Source organism: Phyllobates terribilis, unplaced genomic scaffold (genome assembly GCF_046119375.1).
Source record: "Phyllobates terribilis strain yellow unplaced genomic scaffold, ASM4611937v1 Scaffold_5__5_contigs__length_657084704, whole genome shotgun sequence".
NCBI classification, from domain to species: Eukaryota; Metazoa; Chordata; class Amphibia; order Anura; family Dendrobatidae; genus Phyllobates; species Phyllobates terribilis.
The window spans coordinates 601,646,600-601,667,522 of record NW_027362765.1 but is presented as its reverse complement, the minus strand read 5'-3'; the positions used below and the strand labels follow the sequence as shown (position 1 = coordinate 601,667,522).

The following is a 20,923-nucleotide window of genomic DNA, read 5'->3' as shown; positions in this document are numbered from 1 at the left end:
TTATAGGACGTACCATCACGGGATTTTTTTTTAATTTATAGTTGAGGTACATTTTAAGGGACAACAGAAAGAACATGGTGATAACGGAATGTTTAGCTGATCTGAGTTACCAGTTTTGCATGTAACTCCACATATCACCTAAGAAATGTACTGCATACACTGCCAAAAGGCATGGATGATAGATTGCACTAGCTTCACAATATCTGTACACATAAATTGTAAAGTGTTCTTGGGTGGAAATTTAGGATATACTTTGATTTACTTATCAAAGGTTTAACTGGCATGTGTCAAGTTTTCCAAAAATTAAAAGTGCAGTTACTTGTAGTGTCATTTAAACTGGTCTACAGGAACAATTCTGGAGCGTGCTATGGTGCTCCTAATTCAAGTATCAGCAGAAGCATATCAATGCTAGTCATCTGTAGCAGTAAAGGGTTGGTAAAACTGTTTATACTACAGGACCCAAGCAAAAGTTTAGATTGTATAATGCTGAGAAAGTTTTATGTTGAAATCCCCCAGTCGAGTACCTATGATTAGTGTGTTATGAAGAGGAAAATGATGCCTGGTTTATCTGTATCAACCGAGCATGTGAAAATAACCACCACCTTTGGCCAACTCATTAGTCATTGTCATTCAACATTTATTCTGTTCTTCATGTACTGGACTGGTCCTTTTCTTCTACGGTCCTGTAGAGTTTTCTGTGACTGCTTATCCTGTCTGTTTCTGTTAGCTTTTCAATGCTGTTTTCTCTTTGGATCATCTTGTACAATGCAAAGCAAGATGATCAAAACCATTTATCCATTTATTTAACTATCTGGTTTGCCACTAACTGATGCTCCAACGATTTGATGATGCAATGTCAAACATGACTGCATGAACAATGGTTTTAATCTAAAATGTCAGGGACCAGTAGGTTGTAGATAGGTACACAGACTGGTCATCATCCTTCACTTGATGGTGATATGGTGTAGAATGGATAACTTCACAAGGCACCAGCTGGGATCCACAGGGCTTTGTTCTGTTCTTGATCCACAATTGTCAGAATCTGAGTGCAAATGTTGAATAGTGCACCCCCTTGAATTACAGCTAAAATAAAATTAGAGAAAAACATAAAATTCTAAGTTACACCACATACAACAAATTACAGTGCAGGAAATAAATACATACAAAAAAAATCCCAAAAACATAAAATCCCTTATTCCAACATTTTTCGATGGTCCCAATAGCTGTTTGAGGGCTTGTTTGTTTGATACATGATGGGCAGTTTTCATTGCCACCGTTTTAGGTGTAAACACATACACACATTATTTATATATATATATATATATATATATATATATATATATATATATATATATATACAGTACAGACCAAAAGTTTGGACACACCTTCTCATTTAAAGATTTTTCTGTATTTTCGTGACTATGAAAATTGTACATTCACACTGAAGGTATCAAAACTATGAATTAACACATGTGGAATTATATACTTAACAAAAAAGTGTGAAACAACTGAAAATATGTCTTATATTCTAGGTTCTTCAAAGTAGCCACCTATTGCTTTGATGACTGCTTTGCACACTCTTGGCATTCTCTTGATGAGCTTCAAGAGGCAGTCACCGGAAATGGTCTTTTAACAATCTTGAAGGAGTTCCCAGAGATGCTTAGCACTTGTTGGCCTTTTTGCCTTCACTCTGCGGTCCAGCTCACCCCAAACCATCTCGATTGGGTTCAGGTCTGGTGACTGTGGAGGCCAGGTCATTTGGCGTAGCACCCCATCACTCTCCTTCTTGGTCAAATAGCCCTTACACAGCCTGGAGGTGTGTTTGGGGTCATTGTCCTGTTGAAAAATAAATGATGGTCCAACTAAATGCACACCGGATGGAATAGCATGCCGCTGCAAGATGCTGTGGTAGCCATGCTGGTTCAGTATGCCTTCAATTTTGAATAAATCCCCAACAGTGTCACCAGCAAAGCACCCCCACACCATCACACCTCCTCCTCAGTGCTTCACGGTGGGAACCAGGCATGTAGAGTCCATCCGTTCACCTTTTCTGCGTCGCACAAAGACACGGTGGTTGGAACCAAAGATCTCAAATTTGGACTCATCAGACCAAAGCACAGATTTCCACTGGTCTAATGTCCATTCCTTTTGTTCTTTAGCCCAAACAAGTCTCTTCTGCTTGTTGCCTGTCCTTAGCAGTGGTTTCCTAGCAGCTATTTTAACTTGAAGGCCTGCTGCACAAAGTCTCCTCTTGACAGTTGTTGTAGAGATGTGTTTGCTGCTAGAAGTCTGTGTAGCATTGACCTGGTCTCTAATCTGAGCTGCTGTTAACCAGCTTTTTCTGAGGCTGGTGACTCGGATAAACTTATCCTCAGAAGCAGAGGTGACTCTTGGTCTTCTATTCCTGGGGCGGTCCTCATGTGAGCCAGTTTCTTTGTAGCGCTTGATGGTTTTTGCAACTGCACTTGGGGACACTTTCAAAGTTTGCCCAATTTTTCGGACTGACTGACCTTCATTTCTTAAAGTAATGATGGCCACTCCTTTTTCTTTACTTAGCTGCTTTTTTCTTGCCATAATACAAATTCTAACAGTCTATTCAGTAGATCTATCAGCTGTGTATCCACCAGACTTCTGCACAACACAACTGATGGTCCCAACCCCATTTATAAGGCAAGAAATCCCACTTATTAAACCTGACAGGGCACACCTGTGAAGTGAAAACCATTTCCGGTGACTACCTCTTGAAGCTCATCAAGAGAATGCCAAGAGTGTGCAAAGCAGTCATCAAAGCCAAAGGTGGCTACTTTGAAGAACCTAGAATATAAGACATATTTTCAGTTGTTTCACACTTTTTTGTTAAGTATATAATTCCACATGTGTTAATTCATAGTTTTGATGCTTTCAGTGTGAATGTACAATTTTCAAAGTCATGAAAATACAGAAAAATCTTTAAATGAGAAGGTGTGTCCAAACTTTTGGTCTGTACTGTATATGTATATATATATATACACACTACCGTTCAAAAGTTTGGGGTCACCCAGACAATTTTGTGTTTTCCATGAAAACTCATACTTTTATTTATCAAATGAGTTGCAAAATGATTAGAACCATTGACAAGGTTAGAAATATTGATTTTTATTAGAAAGAATAATTTTCTCCTTTAAACTTTGCTTTCGTCAAAGAATGCTCCCTTTGCAGCAATTACAGCATTGCAGACCTTTGACATTCTAGCTGTTAATTTGCTGAGGTAATCTTGAGAAGAGGGAGGCCCCGCTGCACAACTGAGCAACAAGACAAGTACATTAGAGTCTCCAGTTTGAGAAATCGACGCCCCACAACGCCTCAACTGGCAGCTTCATTAAATAGTACACGCAAAACTCCAGTGTCAACGTCTACAGTGAAGAGGCGACTCCGGGATGCTGGCGTTCAGGGCAAAGTGGCAAAGAAAAAGCCACATCTGAGACTGGCTAATAAAAGGAAAAGATTAATATGGGCAAAAGAACACAGACATTGGATAGAGGAAGATTGAAAAAAAGTTATATGGACAGATGAATCAAAGTTTGAGGTGTTTGGATCACACAGAAGAACATTTGTGAGACGCAAACTGAAAAGATGCTGGAAGAGTGCCTGACGCCATCTGTCAAGCATGGTGGAGGTAATGTGATGGTCTGGGGTTGCTTTGGTGCTGGTAAAGTGGGAGATTTGTACAAGGTAAATGGGATTTTGAATAAGGAAGGCTATCACTCCATTTTGCAACGCCATGCCATACCCTGTGGACAGCGCTTGATTGGAGCTAATTTCATCCTACAACAGGACAATGACCCAAAGCACACCTCCAAATTATGCATAAACTATTTAGGGAAGAAGCAGGCAGCTGGTATTCTATCTGTAATGGAGTGGTCAGCGCAGTCACCAGATCTCAACCCCATTGAGCTGTTGTGGGAGCAGCTTGACCGTATGGTACGCAAAAAGTGCCCATCAAGCCAATCCAACTTGTGGGAGGGGCTTCAGAAAGCATGGGGTGAAATTTCTCAAGATTACCTCAGCAAATGAACAGCTAGAATGCCAAAAGTCTGCAATGCTGGAATTGCTGCAAAGGGAGCATTCTTTGACGAAAGCAAAGTTTAAAGGAGAAAATTATTCTTTCTAATAAAAATCATTATTTCTAACCTTGTCAATGGTTCTAATCATTTTACAACTCATATGATACATTTATTTATGAGTTTTCATGGAAAACACAAAATTGTCTGAGTGACCCCAAACTTTTGAAAGGTAGTGTATATATATATATATATTATACATACATATACATATATATATATATATATATATATATTGTGATGTAGCAGACATCCCTTTAATGGTTCAGTGTGTTTGAAGGACCATGTACCTTCCCCTTTAACTGACTGGTCACATGACTGTGACATCACACAGGTCCTTATGCACACAGTTAAGGTCCTATCTGTGGCTGTGTGTGTGTGCTGCAGTATATATAAACCCTGTGTGTTCCTGTGTGGGTGTGTTCCGGTGTGTAGGAGTTCCTGTGTGTTGGGAGCTCCTGTGTGGGCACCGTGTGAGAGGCACGAGGCTGTTCCCTGTGTGTGGGGGAACCCCGCTCGTGTGAGGCCTGGTGTGGCCTGGTGGACTCCGGTGGAGGTGAAGCCTGGATCCCTGTGTGTGAGTGTGGCGGATGCCAGTAAGCCTCGGAGTGCCATACAAGAGGCCTGGTGGACTCCGGTGGAGGTGAAGCCTGGATCCCTGTGTGAGAGTGTGGGGGATGCCAGTAAGCCTCGGAGTGCCACAAAAGCGTCCTGGAGGGTGAAGCCTGGGTATGATATATGTAATACGCCAGTAAGCCTTAAAGGGAGTGACGGCTGAAGACCACGTGTGGGAAGCCGTAGAGCCACAGCGGTGGCGTAGGAAAGAGGACTGTTACAGCTGAAGCCGGCGAAGGTAATACTCTTGTGTTATGGACATTTATATGGACATTGTGTTAGTATTACCTAGTGGAAGGCTGTAATTAGAGCCAAGTGGGCCGGTCTGCCACTTGGGCTCGTGGACTTTATGTGTGTGAACTACGGTTTATTGAGTTAATAAACTGCTGAGTTGAGAAATACCGAGAAATATGGCTGGTGTGCACGGATTGACGCAGCGAAGCGAGTATCCCCCAGGATAATAAGTAGCGCTGCCTTACAATATATATATATATATATATATATATATATATATATATATATATATTATACATATATATATTATACATTATATATATATATATATATACACATAGACACACACACACATATATATATATATATATATATATATATATATATATATTATACACATATACATACAGACACACATAAATATACATATATATTATACACATATATATATATATATATATATATATATATATATTATGCACACATATATATTATACATATATATATATATATATATATTTTACTTCTGATTTTAAAGTGTACCCCCAGTTATAAATTAAAAATCATATGCTGCAAAAGTTATAAACAGCCGTTGCAGTGTAGATTATTAGCAGAGTCCTTTTCTTTTCTGATTTCTAGCAGCACATGCATATGTATATATATATATTTTGCCATGCTTTTTTCTGCGTGACAGCGTGGCAAATCAAGGATGTTTGTGGGCAGAGCTGATTTTTTGGCGCGAACAAGCCGGAACCCTGAACACGAATTTGAAATGCCGAACAAATTCACTGAACACTAATTGCAACATATCACCATGTAGACCACACTCTCAAAAGGAGACTGAAGAGAAGCCTGGAATGAACTTAACAACTGGAGCAGGAACCATGGCATTTGTAGGCAGATTCAATTGTTAAAAGTATTAATACAGTCAGAGGAAATGTAGGACCAGGTCGAAGCCAAATCTGCTCACTCTTTGGTCAGGCACAAGCCAATCTCCCATCTAATTATATAACTATATGAAGTACGAGCGGTGTTGTTAAAGAAGCACACCCATCAAAGTTTTTATCCTCTTAATATATTGCAATCATCATATTATATAGCACTGTGGGCTTATTATTGCTCATTTACAATTGTCCTTCTATCCAGTTAATTCTTCTGTTTTCCATTAGGTCTATGACATCACATGGTTAAAAAGACATCACGTGGTTAAAAGACATCACGTGGTTAAGAAGATAAAAACTTTGATGGGAGTGCTTCTTTAATTAGAAGGGGGTATTAAAGACTTGTCAACTCTATTGAAAGAAGGAAGCTTAGACAAACTGATTTAAATCTAGTCAGTTTATAGAGTGGTTCATATCGTGAAAGGACAGCCCCGACCTAGTGCTTGAGCTACAAATATTTTAATATTTCACGACTAGGAGATGTCAAAATTAGAGGCAATATCTGCATGACTCAAAATGGATAGGAGTTGATAAACTTTACAAAATTCCTTAAATCTTCATTAGCGGAAGGCGTGGAGATTTGAGCATCCTGGATGAAAGTCTTGGTAAAACCAGAGACTAGATAATTTTCAATTGACTGGAATATTTAACCCAGTCCCAGATTTTGGGATGTCTGCGTATTTAAAATTGTTAATGATTCATTCAGCAATTATAATTCCTCCTTTTTCGGCAAGTCCAGCTTTCCTGAAAATAGCTTCTGCATATAAATTGAAGAAAAATGGTGACAGGGTGCAGCCTTGTCTGATGCCTCGCTTTACTTTGAAGCGTGCCGTCTCGCCATGTTCCACTCAGACTGTTGCTTCGATGTAAAGGTTCCTACTGAGGCTGATCACATGGTTCGGCACACCCATATCCTTCGTGGTATTCCAAAGTTTCTTGTGATCAACACATGGAAAGCTTTGCTGTAGCCCCAGATATCCCAGTTCCAGACATCCAGAGAATATTGCATTAATGGACTAAGAGGACAGAGAAGATGACCTGATGGAATCCACAGAAAAGAGTATACTGGAGGTGAAAATTGAGATCTCTAGGAAGATCCAGAGTGGCATGTCAGACTTAGCATGAAAGAAGGACAGTTGAGTTATAACCACTGCATAATAGTATTTTGTTATGTTCAAAACATCTAACTGCTCTGTTATCTTTGAATCAAACTGGTGTCTGGGCAATATGTGGTCTTATAGAATGCCATATCAATACAAATATATGGAAAGGGATAGTGAAAGGCATAACTCAAAATAGATATAGAATTTTCAGGAGAAGGTTAATGTAAATCGTCACAATTCTACCTGTCCACAACAATAGAGCATCATTCCATTTTTTTAACAGAGAATTGAGTTCACTAATCATAGGTGGATAGTTACTTTGAAATAATTTAGAATATAAAGGGGTGATCCAAACAAAAAGGTACTTCAGCCCAGATGTGGACCAAATAAAATCAAAGCTGTCTTGTATGGCTTCCAGTACCAAAGGGTAGAGTGTAATATTCATTATTAAACCTGAGAGTGTCCCAAACTTGTTGAGTTGTACTAAGAGATTGGGTAAAGCCATATAAGGAGAAGTAAGGTGTAATAGAATGTCATCTACAAACATACATTGTTTGTGGTGTTTGCCAGCCTGTTCACTTCCTCCTATAGTAGTTCTATTAAAAGAATCAAAAGAAGAGCAGATTGATGGTCAAAGATTTGATTGATCCTGCAGAGATAGTTGTGTGGATTTGCAGTATAAGGAGAAGTCTTTAGAAGAGGGATTCAGCGCCATCCAGGTATCAAATAGGTTAAAGTCCCACACAGGTATCTGTAGTTTGCTGAGGGGGCTGAGAGGAGATGGACAGAGTTGCACTTGTCTAAAGAGGGCTGAAGCACTAGGTGGGAGCCCCTCATCACAAATAAAAGGCCTTTTCTGTTTGTATAACTTTATACAAATGTGAGATAAAGTTGAGCGGAAAATGTTATGTGAACAGTTTGAAATATTTATTATAGAATCTGAAAGACTGCACAAAGATTACATTTTAAGTCATGCTTAATTAGCTCTGCATGAGCCAAAGGTGAATCGTCATCAATAGCATTCAGCGCTAGCACTCATATGGAATACCATACATTGCACCAACACTTCTGGAGGTAAAAAAAAATGGCACCTGGCTGCCATGAAAATGGACTGCAATCTTGGTATTCATCAAAGTTTTTGATAACGTACCCGTAAAATACTTGCTGTATTCTTGTTCTATTTTCTGCGCAGATTCAAACTGCTCTTTGGAATTCTTCTGTGTTACCTTGTCCCGTAGAAAGATTGGATCCTTCTGTTCCCTGCATATACACAAAGTCATGTGAATGTTTCTGGACATTTCATCTAAATGTTTTCTGCCATTTTTCAGTTTTTATTTTTCCAATAATTTGACAGAATTTTATCAAGGAGCAGTAATAAACAAGATATAGTACATTTTGCACGCAGAGTTTTGATAAGAAAACATTTTGTTTAAACCTATGTTTTTTTAAATTTATAAATAAGTGGTACATAATTAAATATACAGTGGCTTGTGAAAGTATTCTCCCCTCCTTGGCATTTTTCGTGTTTTGCTACCTCATAACCTGGAATTTCACCGTTTTGTTTTGAGGGTTTGCATCAGTTCATGTAAAGAACATGCCTACAACGGTGAACATTTGTTTTTCTTTTCATTGTGAAGCAAACAACAAAATAGGACAAAATAATTTAAAACGTTAGTGCACATAACTATTTATTATTTACTTCACCCCCCTAAAGTCAGTACTTTGTAGAGCCTCCTTCTGCAGCAATTACAGCTGCAAGTTGCTTTGGATAAGTCTCTATGAGCTTCCCACAGCTTGCCACTGGGATTTTTGCACATTCTTCAAGTTAAAACTGCTCCAGCTCCTTCAAGTTAGATGGTTTCCTCTGGTGAACAGCAATCTTTACGTCTGACCACAGATTCTCAATTGGATTAAGATCTGGGCTTTGACTAGGCCACGCCAAAACATTTACATGTTTCCTCTAAACCACTTGAGTGTTACTTTAGCAGTATGTTTTGGGTCATTGTCTTTTTGGAAGGCAAACCTTGGTCCCAGTCTCAAACACTTACAGACTGAAACAGGATTTGCTCAAGAATATCCTTTTATTTCACACTATCCATCTTCCCCTCGACTCGGACCATTTTCCCTGTCCCTGCTGCCAAAAAATGATGGTGTTCTTGGGGTGATGAGCTGTGTTGGTTTGGCATCAGAAATAGCATTTACCTTGGTGGCCAAAAAGTTACATTTTGGTCTCATCTGACCACAGCACCTTCCTCCATACATTTGAGGAGTCTCCCACATGTCTTTTGGCAAAATCAAAAAGAGCCATACAATTTTGGTGTTTAAATAAAGGCCTTTTTCTGCCCACTCTTCCATAAAGGCCACCTCTATGGAGTTTACGGCTTATTGCGTCATATGGACACTCCTGTATCTGTCTGGGTACTCTGCATGCAGCTCCTTCAGGGTTACCTTTGGTCTTGTTGCTGCCTCTCTAATTAATGCCCTCCTTGCCCAGGCTGAGAGTTTTGGTGGAAAGTTCTCTCTTGGCAGGTTTGTTGTGGTACTTTGTTCTTTCTATTTGATGATAATGGATCTGATGGTGCTCCAGATATATATATATATATGTATATATATATGTAGTGTTATATGAAAAAGTTTGGGCACCCCTATTAATCTTAATGTTTTATAAAAATTGCTGTTTTTGCAACAGCTATTTCAGTTTGATATATGTAATAACTGTTGGACACAGTAATGTTTCTGCCTTGAAATGAGGTTTATTGTACTAACAGAAAATGTGCAATCTGCATTCAAACAAAATTTGACAGGTGCATAAGTATGGGCACCCTTATCATTTTCTTGTTTTAAATACTCCTACCTACTTTTTATTGACTTACTAGAGCACTTTTTTTGGTTTTGTAACCTCATTGAGCTTTGAACTTCATAGCCAGGTGTATGCAATCATGAGAAAAGTGGCCACTTGCAAGTTGTTCTCCTGTTTGAATCTCCTCTGAAGAGTGGCATCATGGGCTCCTAAAAACAACTGTCAAATGATCTGAAAACAAAGATTATTCAACATAGTTGTTCAGGGGAAGGATACAAAAAGCTGTCTCAGAGATTTGACCATTCAGTTTCCACTGTGAGGAACATAGTAAGGAAATGGAAGAACACAGGGACAGTTCTTGTTAAGGCCAGAAGTGGCAGGCCAAGAAAAACATCAGAAAGGCAGAGAAGAAGAATGGTGAGATCAGTCAAGGACAATCCTCAGACCACCTCCAGAGAGCTGCAGCATCAACTTGCTGCAGATGGTGTCACTGTGCATCGGTCAACTATACAACGCACTTTGCACAAGGAGAAGCTGTATGGGAGAGTGATGCGAAAGAAGCCGTTTCTGCAAGCACGCCACAAACAGAGTCGGCTGAGGTATGCAAAAGCACATTTGGAGAAGCCAATTTCTTTTTGGAAGAAGGTCCTGTGGACTGATGAAACCAAGATTGAGTTTTTTTGTCATACAAAAAGGCGTTATGCATGGCGGCAAAAAAACACAGCATTCCAAGAAAAACACTTGCTACTAACAGTAAAATTTGGTGGAGGTTCCATCATGCTTTGGGGCTGTGTGGCCAATGCTGGCACCGGGAATCTTGTTAAAGTTGAGGGACGCATGGATTCCACTCAATATCAGCAGATTCTTGACAATAATGTTCAAGAATCAGTGATGAAGTTGAAGTTACGCAGGGGATGGATCTTTCAGCAAGACAATGATCCAAAACACCGCTCCAAATCTACTCAGGCATTCATGCAGAGGAACAATTACAATGTTCTGGAATGGCCATCCCAGTCCCCAGACCTGAATATCATTTAACATCTGTGGGATCATTTGAAGAGGGCTGTCCATGCTCGGCGACCATCAAACTTAACTGAACTGGAATTGTTTTGTAAAGAGGAATGGTCAAAAATACCTTCATCCAGGATCCAGGAACTCATTAAAAGCTACAGGAAGCGACTAGAGGCTGTTATTTTTGCAAAAGGAGGATCTACTAAATATTAATGTCACTTTTCTGGTGAGGTGCCCATACTTATGCACCTGTCAAATTTTGTTTGAATGCAGATTGCACATTTTCTGTTAGTACAATAAACCTCATTTCAAGGCAGAAACATTACTGTGTCCAGCAGTTATTACATATATCAAACTGTTGCAAAAACACCAACTTTTATAAAACATTAAGCTTAAGATTAATAGGGGTGCCCAAACTTTTTCATATAACTGTATATATTTTTATAACCCAACCCTGACTTGTACTTCTCAACAACTTTGTCCCGGACTTGTTTGGAGATCTCCTTGGTTATGTTTGGTTAGTGTTGCTTCTTGCTTAATGGTATTACAGCCTCTGTTGCCTTTCAGAAAAGGTGTGGATATACTGACAGACCATGTGACACTTAGATTGCACACAGGTGGACTTCCTTTCACTATGCATGTGACTTATAAAGGTAGTTGCTTGCACCAGAAAATTTTAGGGGCATCATCGCAAAAGGGGTGAATACATATGCACATACCAATTTTTAGTTATTTGATCCCATAAATTTAATTTTTGCCTTTATTTTTCTCACTTCACTAACTTAGACTATTTAGTGCTGATGCATCACACACAAATCAGATTACAAAAATATTTAAACACAGGTTGTAATGTAACAAAATAGGTGAAAAGCCACTGTACATTATTGCCACAGCACAAGTCCAGCAATCTCCTAAAATACACACAAACATCATCAGTGTTGCTTCCATATCACTTACTTTATCTGTTTAGTGCTTCTGTAGCGGATAAAAAGGACAATTGGATAAATGTGGACACTGTGAAGTCTTTCAATTGCATGAGGAGCTATGTCCAGAAGGCAGTGGCAGTTCTAGGAGATAAATAGAAAGACGTCACATTTATATTCTATTTTTTGAGAAAGTAAGAGATGGCAGCATCTGATCGTTAAATGTGACTAGAAACAACGTTTTATAAGAAGATAAGATTAAAAACTGACTATTGTATGCATAATTTTCTGATCTGAACTGTTTTCACAAATTGATCGCAGCTCTTTACTGCTTTTTTACCATTATTCATATACTTGTAAATAACTTTAATATTTAAATTATATTTTTATAATCTATTCAGGAACTCGTATAGCATAGGTGGAGTAAAGCCCCCATCTCACATAGTGAGATCGCTAGCGAGATCACTGCTGTGTCACCTAGTAACCCGTTGTTTATCATGGTTACGAGCCTGCTAAAGTGAGCGGTAACCTCCCGCTCACTGTAGCAGAGTGGTAACCATGATAAACAGCGGGTTACTAGGAGCGCGTGTGCCCCTAGTAACCCGATGTTTACTATGGTTACCAGCCTGCTCCTGCTTCAGCAGGCTCGTAACCAGGAGCAGGACATCGTGGAAAGATTCTTTCCACGATGTCGCTGCTCCCTTGATCGTTGGTGAGCCTGCCTGTTTGACAGCTCACCAGTGACCACATAGCAACGCAGCAATGATCCCTGACAGGTCGTATCGTTGTCGGGATCGTTGCAGCGTCGCTAAGTGTGACGGGGCCTTAAAACATACCTTATCTGTGATCTCTTTGATTGAAGCTACTGTGGTCACATCAAAATGGCCACTGCGCCTCTTGTAATCTATAAACAGACAATCCTTTACTCCACGTTCAATGGCCTGCTGAGAGGCCTTCATTACCTCTGTAAATACAAAAAGAGGAAGAAAAAAAAAAGTAATTGGCACACAATGAAAAATTATCATGAATTAGCACAGTGGAGGCCATATGACATGAATGCACAACAACCACAAGATTTCTTGAGAGAAGTTAACTATATAATCCAATCTTACCAAGAGGGCATCTGCAGAACTTCCCTGGGGACTCTTTAACCAGCATGTCCTTCACAGCATCAACTAATGGTCCTAAAATCAGCACAGGTCGTGGTGCAGTGCAGTCTACCCTCTGCACTCGTTGGTACGCCAAGTTCATGGAGTCTGATGAAACATAAATATGAACAGAAAGATGAAACATTGTTCCTATAACATAATATACGTATCAATCATTTATTTGCAAGCAAAATCCTATTCTCCAAAGAAGCATAATTATAAGAAAATTACATGTCTTTAAAGTATGAAAAAAGAAATACTACATAGCAACCCCTTAACAACCACCATATAATGTTTTGATAAAAGCCATTCATGGGACTTTTGAAGCACCGCCTTTTCACTCCTTTTGCTGCTATAGAAGATGTCTGTTTTGTTATGCATTGTAGAAACCTAATGCTCAAACTGTTGCCAACAGTCTTGGGTAATAAGTACTAATCAGAGACCAATAATTCGGGCATTGGATCATTTCATGTACCAATATACATTTCTACCTGTACTGCAAAAAATGCCTTGTACTCCTATGTAGACAGAAATAAACAAATGTTATGGCTGATGGAATGCAGCAACACAAAAATGACTTTTTCCCATAAAACATTTTTAGATTAGAAAAATAATAAAAAGAAAAAAGAAAGCTATAATTTTTTGGCATCACGATGTTTGCAGCAACTCAAAAAATAAAATTAACTTCACAATTTTACTGCATGGTAAAAAAAAAACACTATTGTAGAATTGAATTTTTTCTCTTCCGCACAAAAAAAAATAATAAGAGCTAAATCAATACATTTTATATACCCCAAAATGATGCCATTGAAAGGTTGGGGCTGGCCAGGTATATTACCAGCCTTGACTTCACTAAGGGATATTGGCAAATACCACTGTCCCAAAATGCCAACGAGAAGACGGCCTTCTCAATGCCAGACGGTTGTTTCCAGTACACAAAGATGCCGTTTGGTTTGCAAGAAGCCCCATCTACCTTCCAGAGAGCCATGGACCGGATCCTAGCTCCCCACAAGAAGTATGCAGTGGCCTACTTGGATGACATCGTGATCTACAGCCAGTATTGGGGAAGCCATCTGAGCAAAGTTCAGGCGCTACTTGATGCTCTACGGAAGGTGGGGTTTCGAATAAACCTGAAGAAATGTGCCATGGGCATGGAGGAAGCTAAATACTTGGGCTATGTCATAGGCAGAAGAAAAATGAAGCCCCAAATAATAAAGTCGAAGCAATCCAGAGTTGGCCACAACCCCTCTCAAAGAAACAAGTTAGAGCATTCTTGGGCAAAGTGGGCTATTACCGCCGGTTTATCCCTGACTTCGCCATGATAGCCACCCCTTTGACAGACCTCCTTAACCCCTTTACCACCCAAGGTGGTTTGCACGTTAATGACCAGGCCAATTTTTACAATTTTGACCACTGTCACTTTATGAGGTAATTACTCTGGAACGCTTTAACGGATCCCCCTGATTCTGAGACTGTTTTTTCGTGATATATTGTACTTCATGATAGTGGTAAAATTTCGTCAATATCACTTGCGTTTGTGAAAAAAAGACGGAAATTTGGCGAAAATGTTGAAAACTTCGCAATTTTTAAACTTTGAATTTCCATGCTCTTAAATCAGAGAAATATGTCACACAAAATAGTTAATAAATAACATTTACCACATGTCTACTTTACATCAGCACAATTTTGGAACCAAAATTTTTTTTTGGAAGGAAGTTCTAAGGGTTAAAAGTTGACCAGCGATTTCTCATTTTTCAAACAAAATTTACAAAACCATTTTTTTAGGGACCACATCACATTTGAAGCGACTTTGAGGGGCCTTTATGACAGAAAATACCCAAAAGTGACACCATTCTAAAAACTGCACCCCTCAAGGTGCTCAAAACCACATTCAAGAAGTTTATTAACCCTTCAGGTGCTTCACAGGAATTTTTGGAATGTGGGAAAAAAAATGAACATTTTAATTTTTTCCCAAAAATTTTACTTTACACCCCAATTTTCGCAAGGGTAACAGGAAAAAATGGATGCCAAAATTTGTTGTGCAATTTCTCCTGAGCACACCGATACCCCATATGTGGGGGAAAACACTGTTTGGGCGCACGGCAGGGTTCGGAAGGGAAGGAGCGCCATTTGACTTTTTGAATGTAAAATTTGCTTGAATAATTAGCGAACGCCATGTTGTGTTTGGAGAGCCACTGATGTGCCTAAACAATGGAAACTCCCCACAAGTGACACCATTTTGGAAACTAGACCCCTCAGGGAACCTATCTAGATGTGTGGTGAGAACCCTGAACCCCCAGGTGCTTCACAAAAGTTTAAAACATTGAGTCATAAAAATAAAATTTTCACATTTTTCCCACAAAAATGTTTTTCAGCCCCCAATTTTGCATTTTCATAAGGGTAACAGGAGGAATTGCGCCAAACCATTTTGTTGTGCAATTTTTCCTGAGTAAGCCGATACCCCATAAGTGGGAGAAAACCACTGTTTGGGCGCACAGCAGGGTTCGGAAGGGAAGGAGCACCATTTGACTTTTTGAATGTAAAATTAGCTTGAATAATTAGCGGATGCCATGTTGCGTTTGGAGAGCCCCTGATGTGCCTAAACAATGGAAACTCCCACAAGTGACACCATTTTGGAAACTAGACCCCTCAGGGAACTTATGTAGATGTGTGGTGAGCACCTGAACCCCCAGGTGCTTCACAGAAGTTTATAACATGGAGCCGTGTAAATAAAAAAAATCTAACTTTTTCCACAAAAATGATGTTTTAGCCCAAATTTTTTATTTTCACAACAATAAGAGGAGAAAATGGACCCCAAAACCTTTTGTGCAACTTCCCCTGAGTATGCCGATACCCCATATGTGGGGAAAAAACACTGGGCGCACAGCAGGGTTCAGAAGGGAAGGAGCACGGTGTGACTTTTTGAATGCAAAATTGGCTAAAATTGAGAGCGGACGCCATGTCGCGTTTGGAAAGCCCCTGATGCGCCTAAATAGTGGAAACCCCCCACAAGTGACCCCATTTTGGAAACTAGACCCCTCAAGGATTTTATCAAGGGGTATAGTGAACATTTTGAATCCAGAGGTACGACACATAATTTAATAACATTAGGTCATCATATTGAATAAGTTATTGTTAGTCTTGAGTGCAAGTGCTCAGTACATGAGTTTGCATCGGGTACTCGGGTATGCACCATGTATCGCGGGTGCTCAAGTGACATGCTCAAGTCCCCACCCCGCATGTTTTTTGGGTGTCTAACAACCGTGAAACATGCGGGGTGGGATCGCTCGAGCATGGCAGGCGATCCCAGCGAGGTTTTTTTTGGCCGCGAAGCATATGGGGCAGAGACTCGAGCATGTCACTCGAGCACCCGGGATACTCGGCGCATACCTGAGCACCCGATACAAATTCAATTAGCGAGCACTTGCGCTCAACACTAGTAGCCATATCGTCATCATTTCTTTCTTCTTTACTTTTGAAAAAATCCCAACCCCATCACAACCCCAACCCCATCACAATCCCAACCCCAGAGTTTATTTGTTACGCAGTTGGTAAAATTGATAAGGCAGCGTTATTCTTCGGGTCAGTACGTTTACACCGGTACCACATTTATATTGTTTTTCTAAGTTTTGGCACTTTTACACAATAAAAGCCATTTTATAGAAAAAATAATATTTTATTTATTATTTATTCGCTTTATTCTGAGAGCTGTAACTTTATTTTTTTTCGGCTGATGGTGCTGTATGGCGGCTTGTTTTTTAGCAGGACAAGAGGACGTTTTCAGCGGTACCATTTTTATTTATATTTGTCTTTTTTATTGCGTTTTATTCCACTGTTTGGCGGTATGATGATAAAGCATCGTTTTTTGCTTTGTTTCTTTTTTTTCTTTTTTTTTTTTACCATGCTCACTAAAGGGGTTAACTAGTGGGATACTTTTATAGATCATGTCGTACCGGACGCGGCGATACCAAATATGTGTACTTTTATTGTTTTTTGCTTTTTTTTTCATAATAATATTTATTGATGGTATATTTTTATTTTTGGGGGATTTTTTTTTCTTTTTTTTTTTTCTTTTCTAACACTTTTTTTTACTTTTATACTTTGTCCCACTATGGGACTTTCACTTTATTTACTCTGACCGCCTGTATAGCATAGAGATGGAGCACCATCCCTGTGCTATACAGGATGTCAGCGCTGCAGAGACAGAAGATACTTTGATAGTGGACTGCGCATGATCAAAGTATCTTCCGGGTGTCTGGTGAACCGGATGCTGTCATGACGACATCCGGGTCACCATGACAACCACGAGACCCGGCCTCAGACGCGCAGGACGCCGGGGAAGAGGTGAGTACCGGCGCTTACCTCCGGAATGCTGCGATCGACTCCAGGGTTAAAGTGGCGGGAGCTCCCGCTCCCTGCACATAGCACCGGGTGTCAACTGTGACAATCAGCTGACACCCGGCAGCGATCGTGCCCGCACAGGCTGTGTGCGGGTGCAATCGCCAGGGCATATTAATCCCTTTCCGACCTGGTCAGTAATAGTATGCACCAGGTCAGGAAGGCCGGTTCAGCGGGGGCTCCGTCGGTGAGCTCGCACTGAACCGAGCACATGTCAGCTGATTATTACAGCTGACATGTGCCCGCAACAGCCGCGGGTTGAATCGCGAACCACCCGCGGCTGTTAACATGTTAAATGCCACTGTCAATCTCTGACAGCGGCATTTAACTCGCGCTTCCGGGAAGCACGTCCTAAGCCACGCCCATCGGTGACCCCGTCACGTGATCGCGGGTCACCAATGGGTGGGCATGACAACCCAGGGTCTGCAGCAACCCCCTGACGAAGGACTTTGCATCCGAAACGCGCGTCGGGGAGCGCTCCACATTCAGTTTCTGGACAGCCTATCAGGTATATTATTTCCTTCTTTCCCATTATGAGACCTTTACAACTACTTCCCTCTACTTTTTTGGTGGCCCCATTTTTGGTACATTTGCATTTAGCAACATAGCAACATCATTCTTATGTCCGCCTGTGTGCATGTCCTCTAACACCAGCACATGCTTTGTATTTTATGTTATTGGTATATTATAATCTTCTAGCGTAACAGGTGGGCACACTGTACTAGTTAGTATGCATCGTAATTGGCACTTCTTTTCATCTATATATAATATTAATTTTTTTACATCTGTTGCTATGAGGTTGTAACATGATAGGTCATCTTTATCACATATGGGATGGAGGTCCTCGTTTCTATTTTTTTCATTCATTGTATAGATATGTTTTTATACATATTTGGTATTTGATGTACTAGTTCTTGATTTACCATTCTGAGTGTGGCCATTCTTGTGCTTGTTGTGCCATTGTAACCATTTTTGTAATCAAGGTTTTTTATTCATAAAAAGTCATGTTCATTATTGGACCACACGTTCGGTGATTCTCTTGGTTGCTGTGTGTCTTAACCGAATGGTCTGCCATTCATATTGTATGTCCATATAGCACACAATTTGTGATACTATGGGTATTTTACACTGACCAACTGGTCCTTGCTGAAAAACCCCTTTATATATGTGGCTATATCCTTGGTGTCTGTTGCATCTTGTCATGTCTCAATTGCTATAAGCGCCACCTAGTGGTCAGCGCTCATAGCAAGTGAGCATTTCTCTTGCATACAAGCGATCTGCTCACCCCTTGTATGCAGTAGAAGCAATCAGACAGCTGCTGCTTCTAGTCTCCTCTGGAGACTATAGAAGCATGCAGAAAGTGTAAAAAAAAAAGTTTTTAAAAATATTAAAAAAATAAAAAAAATATAAAAGTTTAAATCACCCCCTTTCGCCCCATTCAAAATAAAATATATAAAAAAAAACCCACATACATATATTTGGTATCGCCACGTTCAGAATCGCCCGATCTATCAATATAAAAGAAGAATTAATCCGATCAGTAAACGGCGTAACGAGAAAAAAATTCTAAACGCCAGAATTACGTTTTTTTGGTCGCTGCAACATTGCAATAAAATGCAATAAAGGGCGATCAAAACATCGGATCTACCCCAAAATGGTATCAATAAAAATGTCAGCTCGGTGCGCAAAAAATAAGCCCTCACCCAGCCCCAGATCCCGCAAAATGGAGACGCTACGGGTCTCGGAAAATGGTGCCATTTTTTTTTTTTTAGCAAACTTTGGATTTTTTTTTCACCACTTAAATAAAAAAGAACCTATACATGTTTGGTGTCTACGAACTCATAATGACCTGGAGAATAATGATGGCAGGTCAATTTTAGCAATCAGTGAATGTGGTAAAAAAAGGACCCAAAAAACAACTGTGGAATTTTTTTCCCGTTTTCCAGCACACGATATGGTAAAACCAGTTATGGCGTTTAAAAGTACAACTTGTCCCGCAAAAAATAAGCCCTCACACGGCCATATTGAACAAAAATTAAAAAAGTTCTGGCTCTGGGAAGAAGGGGAGCAAAAAATGAAAACACAAAAACAGAACGATCCAAGGTCGTTAAGGGGTTAATATGTACCTGGCTCTTAAAGCCCAGGGCGCAGGTACATATTAGTACGCCCTGGGCTTTAAAGGAGTTAAAGGGATAAAGTCGACTATGGCTAAGTGGTCTCCAGAAGCTGAGACGGCCTTCCAGGGACTGAAGCTAGCTCTGTGTAAACAGCCAGTGCTGGTGACACCGGATTTCTCGAAGGCGTTTGTGGTGAAAACAGACGCGTCAGATGTCGGGCTGGGTTCTGTCCCATCACAAAAGGTGAACGGGGAAGAGCACTCCTTAATGTATATAAGTCGGAAGCTGACATCCTGTGAGAAAAATTACTCCATAGTGGAGAATGAATGTTTGGCCATCAAGTGGGCGTTGGACACTCTAAGATACTACCTCTTAGGCAGGAAGTTCAGGCTGGTGGGAGGGTGGGTATGTAAGATGGCTGCCGGACAGGTCCTTGAGGGGAGATATGCATCTTCGAGGTTGGTAGCTTCGGTGATGTAAACCCGGGAAAGCATGCTCCAGCACGTATAGTGCTGAGAGGGTTAATAGGGCGTATCAAGGCTGGTTTTACGAGCAGTCATAAGAAATGGGTGTGAATGGCTGCTCACATATCCCCACACCGGGGGCGTGGTTTGGTAAATAAAATGGAGACCAAGTGTCTCATTCAGTCTCTGTGTCTGGAGATGAGTGGATCTCCAGTGTGTTGGTCTGTGGCTGGAGGAGTGGAGACCTCCTGTGAGGTTTGCTGAAGGAAACTGACCTAAGCGGGCAAACCCGCCATATTGTATGAACTGTTTATTTTCTATTTTCACTCTGTGCCGGAAAAGGCTGTTTTTGTTTGCTTATGCTAAGCGGTTTATGAAGTCTGAATAAACCAGTCTGAACATTTTTATGAAACTGCCTACTGTGCCTACCTCAACCGCAGCTGAGTGAGTACCAAACCCTACAGTATATTATGGCTCTTGAAATATGACAATATGACAATGAAAGAAACCAAAGAAATTGCAAGGTCCTTTATGTCCTAAAAACAAACAGTATTACAGAGGTTGTCCACTTGATATTTATTTTGATAAGTGTATTCTGGAAATAATTTTGTGACACTAATATATTAATGTTAGGGCCCATCTCATCCTTTGTGAAGCACCACCCATTTCATAGAGGAGCCTGCAACATAGACTTTGGTCGGTACTGTCCACATGTATTTATTAATAAGTATCACAAAATCATGTCCTCAACATATTTGTTAAAATCTAAATGGGAGAATCTCACCATACAAGCTATATATTTCTAGCTATATGTATATAGCTCACAAAAGAAGGAAGCACTCCAGTAGAACTAATCATGAATATTTATCTAGCCTGCTGATGTGATGTTTTGGCTCTATATACTGAGCTTTCAACTAACCTCCTACACATTGAAGGCTTTGGTAAGAGGACTACATCCACCATGTCCAAGGATTTTGCAGCTTAGAGATGTCTCTGCGTTTTATCTATACATACATATTTTTGATTGTGTATTTTCCAAGTTTTATCTTTGATTAATCTGAGGTTTCTT

At 40.1% G+C, this 20,923-nt stretch overlaps 1 protein-coding gene across 4 annotated transcripts in view; it reads right to left on the bottom strand.

The window, feature by feature from the left end:
* Positions 1-237: 237 nt before the first annotated feature.
* Positions 238-20,923, bottom strand: part of DLG5 (discs large MAGUK scaffold protein 5) — a 291,149-nt gene continuing 270,463 nt past the window's right edge. For all 4 annotated transcript variants that reach the window (XM_073686034.1, XM_073686036.1, XM_073686037.1 and 1 more), the window contains 5 exons: positions 12,840-12,983; positions 12,564-12,691; positions 11,762-11,871; positions 8,144-8,253; positions 238-1,083 (listed from right to left, as the gene is read on the bottom strand). In XM_073686034.1, coding sequence (XP_073542135.1) covers positions 980-1,083; positions 8,144-8,253; positions 11,762-11,871; positions 12,564-12,691; positions 12,840-12,983 — 596 coding nt within the window. In that variant the 3' untranslated portion in view covers positions 238-979. The remainder of the gene's footprint in view (positions 1,084-8,143; positions 8,254-11,761; positions 11,872-12,563; positions 12,692-12,839; positions 12,984-20,923) is intronic.